Source organism: Triticum dicoccoides, chromosome 5A (genome assembly GCF_002162155.2).
Source record: "Triticum dicoccoides isolate Atlit2015 ecotype Zavitan chromosome 5A, WEW_v2.0, whole genome shotgun sequence".
NCBI classification, from domain to species: domain Eukaryota; kingdom Viridiplantae; phylum Streptophyta; class Magnoliopsida; order Poales; family Poaceae; genus Triticum; species Triticum dicoccoides.
The window spans coordinates 346,449,109-346,453,110 of record NC_041388.1 but is presented as its reverse complement, the minus strand read 5'-3'; the positions used below and the strand labels follow the sequence as shown (position 1 = coordinate 346,453,110).

Genomic DNA, 4,002 nt, shown 5'->3' with positions numbered 1-4,002 from the left:
ATCATAGAACAACAGTACTGCTAACTCGATCTTTTGCTTCCCAATACTTCAGGTTATATTACCAATTCTGAGATAACATTGCTAAATTGTATTATTAAAGTAAATACAGTACATGCAAAACATTTACATTCAGACATGAAAAATATAGATGGATAATGCATATGTACCAGTTATGCGTACGATATAAAATGAGAACACACAAATTGAGCTAAGCTTGAATTCAATTTTTTTTGCAGGAATCTGCTTGAAAAGGCTAAATGTTTGGGATTAATTAAAGGCTGCCAGATAATTGTTTGATGTGTTTGCATCGAATAGAATGATGGTCAGTAGGATTATCATCAAAATTCATTATAGATAGTTACCCAAAACGATTTTGAGCAAGATCAGTGCTGCAACAAGAGACTTTTGATAAAACATTATCCTTTTCTGTCCATCCGACATGCTCCAGACAACTTTGCAGGAGGGACACTCCATGCGGATGAATAGCAAGTGCTAAGCAGTTCGTAGCAACAGCATCAAAAATAAACTGCCAATATAATGCAAAATGTCAACACATGGGGCATGGAAATAAGAGGAAGTAACATAAACTGAAAGTAAGCACGACAGGCAAGACAAAATTTTGATATGGCTTCATTCTCGGTTCTTGCAATAACATATGAGAGATGACTTACAAACTGTGAAAAAGATGTAGCGTCAATGAATACATTTTGAAGCAAAGATAAAATGGTAAGCAACTGTTCAGCAAAACACATCGACAATATTTATCCAAAATATTATTTAACTATAACTTCATACATCTAAATTAATGTCCAGACACCTTGCCTGGAACCACTTTATCCCTTTGAAATCAACATGGGACCTATGTACGTGAGAACAAAATACAAGGGCATGCTTGATTCCCTTGTCAGTGCAAAACGAAAATGGCCACCTAAAATTTCCTATCAAAGATATGTATTTGTATTGGTCAGAATCTTGCTGTACTAAAAGCTGCTTCTCATGGCCATGGTCAAGAGCCAAATTTGACTACCCAATGTGGGCAAGGTTTGATTTTCTGTGATGTTGTGGTCTGCCTGAATATATAGTGCTTAGTCATTGTTTCACGGTACTCAATTTAACCTTTCAAGGTAAAGAACAAAATACATTACCTTACTAATCTTATTTCCTTGAGCATTGCTCATGTGGGTTAGTTTTTCCTTGCTTAACAAAGCAAGGTGATCAAGAGATCTAAACATGCCCCCACTATTACAATAGAGTTACTGGACTATGCCCATCTACATGAATCACACAAGCACTATTTGTACTAATAGGATTGCTACATTTGGGTAAACGGGAACTGTTTATTGAAGTTGGTAGCCAGTACACAATTAATTTTCCAAATAAAAATCTACTAAATTAGCATGACTGCAAGTGTGTGTAACACACTCCTGTGCTTACCTACTCTTGAAAATGGTATATACATCATCTTGGGAAATCTACAGCTGGTTAATAATGCAATGTTTCATCATTTGTGCACAGACAAGAAAAGAAACTTCACATATTCTGGTGGATACACACATTGGTTAATTATAAACACAATGCAATGGCAAATCCATTTCTTAGTTGTATTATTGCTCTGGATTGAGTAGCTTTATAAGCAACAACGAAATCATGCAAAAATGTTACTACCACAACACAATAATCACACATTGGTATCTATTCACACATTGGTATCTATATCTGCGCCAGTTAGAATCTGGATGGGGAATAAATTCAAAGTACCTCAGCAAAGTATGGATGAGGAACACACTGCACCAAGGCATGCACCACCATGAGTCTACTCGAATCCGTTACAAGGCGAGCCATCATAAACGGAGTCACCCATGGCACGATTGCATCTCTCAGAAGCTCCAGTGATTTCTCGGATATGCAGGAATTGATCATGCTCACCACCTCACCTGACCTGAAAGATATCAAACAAACTTCATATTTAACATCCTCTGCAGCGAACCGGCAAGACCAGAAACAACAAGCCAAAGGGGAAACGCGAGTGTTATATGCACATGCCTCGCAGCACAAATCTTGAAAAACTTCTTGTGGTCTCGAGTGATTCTAGCGACGATCGCTTCCTGGAGCATATGGTTGCAGCGGTTGAGGACGACAACGAGCAGGCGGGTCCCGTGGCTGCTCTCGATGAGAGGGACGGCGTGCTGGACTATCACCGCTGCCACGGCGTCCGCGTCCTCGGGGGCTCCCCAGAACAGCATGTTGAGCACCGTTTGCTCGTTCTTGGCGAGAAACAGGACGATGTCCTCGACCAGCTGTGTGCTGGCGGCGCGCCCAGGAAACGCCCTTGCGCGGGCGTACGCGTCGCCAGACCAGGTGGCGCGCGGCGGCACGGATCCCGCGGCGCGGAAGTTCTGGTGGACAGGGGCGCGACCGCGGCCGAGATGATCGCCCGGGAAGTGCCATTCGTCGAGCACCCTACGGCCGCCGGGTACCCCCGTCGGCGGCGGCGGCACCGGGCCGGCCTCCTGCACCACGAGCGACAGAACCCTCGTCACGGATAAGGGAGGCCGGTACAGGCCCCCCTGCTGCCCAGGGCGCTCAGGAACCGCCGGAAGTGGGAGGAGGCCGTCCGCCGCGGCCGCGTCCTCCTGGCGCCGCCCCTGGGCCTCAACCTCGGTCTCGCGGATGCCGAGCCGCCCCACCTCCCTCGCGATGTCCTGGAACAGTAGCTCGTCCTCCTCGGACAGGCGCCTCTCCTCCTCCGCCGCCGCCGGCGCCAGCCGCAGCTCCAAAGCCATCCGGAAACCACGCGCCCTGGAGCACGGGCGAGGGGAAAGCTCGCGGCTTTGAGGGTGGATGGAAGTGGGGATTGGAGGGATCGGACTGGGGATCGCCTTCCTTTAATTTCACAGGAATTTTTTTTATTCCCCCGGATTGTTTCCTTGGGGACGAAGATGGGAGGAAGGAGGGAGAGAAAGCCGCGGGCGGGTTTTGTACATCGGGATGCGTGGGGTTTAGTCGGTTCGTTCAGTTCGTTAATGGCGTCGCGCAAGCGCAAGCGCAAGAGCCCGGCGTGCAAGTGCGCGTGCGCGGGCTGCTTACATGTGGGGCCTCGTGGACGTGCGAGTGGGACGATGCCTGTTCTTGAGGGCGGCGGCGTGCGAGGTAAGATTTCGGGCGTGCGAGGGAGGGTGCCATGGGTTGTTTTGCTGGTATAAGATTGGTGGGATATTTTTCTCTTTTCTTTTCTGTTACAATCAGGTTTAAGGTTTAGACCAGCGCTGTTTAATCTCGTCGCCATGCAGATTTTTAGGGCGTTTCTGAACCGATTACACGTGTGCTAAGTGTACTACACATATGCAATGCTAACCCCTATTTTTCCTTGAAAAATGCAAAGTACATAAATGTACTACCCTGAAGCGAAGATATGCTGATTATTTAGTCCGTGCTTGGATTTTCGGAGACTGGTATATTTCTTCACGCAAAGTTGAAAAATTTAAGATCTCGTTTGAAACATGTTGATTTGACCGTATCTCTGCGCTAAATCATTCAATTATACCTCGGATCGGAAACGACATTTAACTACAATCATTGCCATTAAATGTGGTGACGGTGGCTCGTTCACATTTTCTAAGGGATGTGCCATGGCACGACAGACTTGGCATGACACATGTGTGGTCAATTGCACGTCAACCCTGCACATCTTTGAGGACGGTAACATGTCACAAATATTGCATATTTAGTTGTTGCTCTGACTACTAGAGAATGCATGCAAGAAAAAATGGACAAATAATTTCATTCATGTCACAAATACTTCCCCTTTGTCAAAAAAATAATTGAACGTAGATGTGAAGAGAGATGACACCAAGGAGGGAAAATGGCGGCTATGAAAAAGCTTCCTAAGTAGAAAAACAATGTTGCTCTTCGATGGTGTATCGCGCCTGTGGTGAGCCAACACACGCTTGAGTACGGTAGGTGGGGTTGTTGTGACACAATTTTCTTCGTCGCATGTCTGGG

The 4,002-nt window shown here is 46.1% G+C and overlaps 1 protein-coding gene across 1 annotated transcript in view; it reads right to left on the bottom strand.

Moving 5' to 3' along the window:
* The window catches only part of LOC119299516 (putative pumilio homolog 8, chloroplastic), a 4,205-nt gene extending 1,422 nt beyond the window's left edge, over positions 1–2,783 (bottom strand). Inside the window, exons 1-3 of the mRNA XM_037576725.1 lie at positions 2,044–2,783; positions 1,759–1,939; positions 363–526 (exon numbers count right to left, since the gene is read on the bottom strand). Of these exons, the coding sequence (XP_037432622.1) occupies positions 363–526; positions 1,759–1,939; positions 2,044–2,783 (1,085 nt within the window). The remainder of the gene's footprint in view (positions 1–362; positions 527–1,758; positions 1,940–2,043) is intronic.
* Between the last annotated feature and the right edge of the window lie 1,219 nt (positions 2,784–4,002).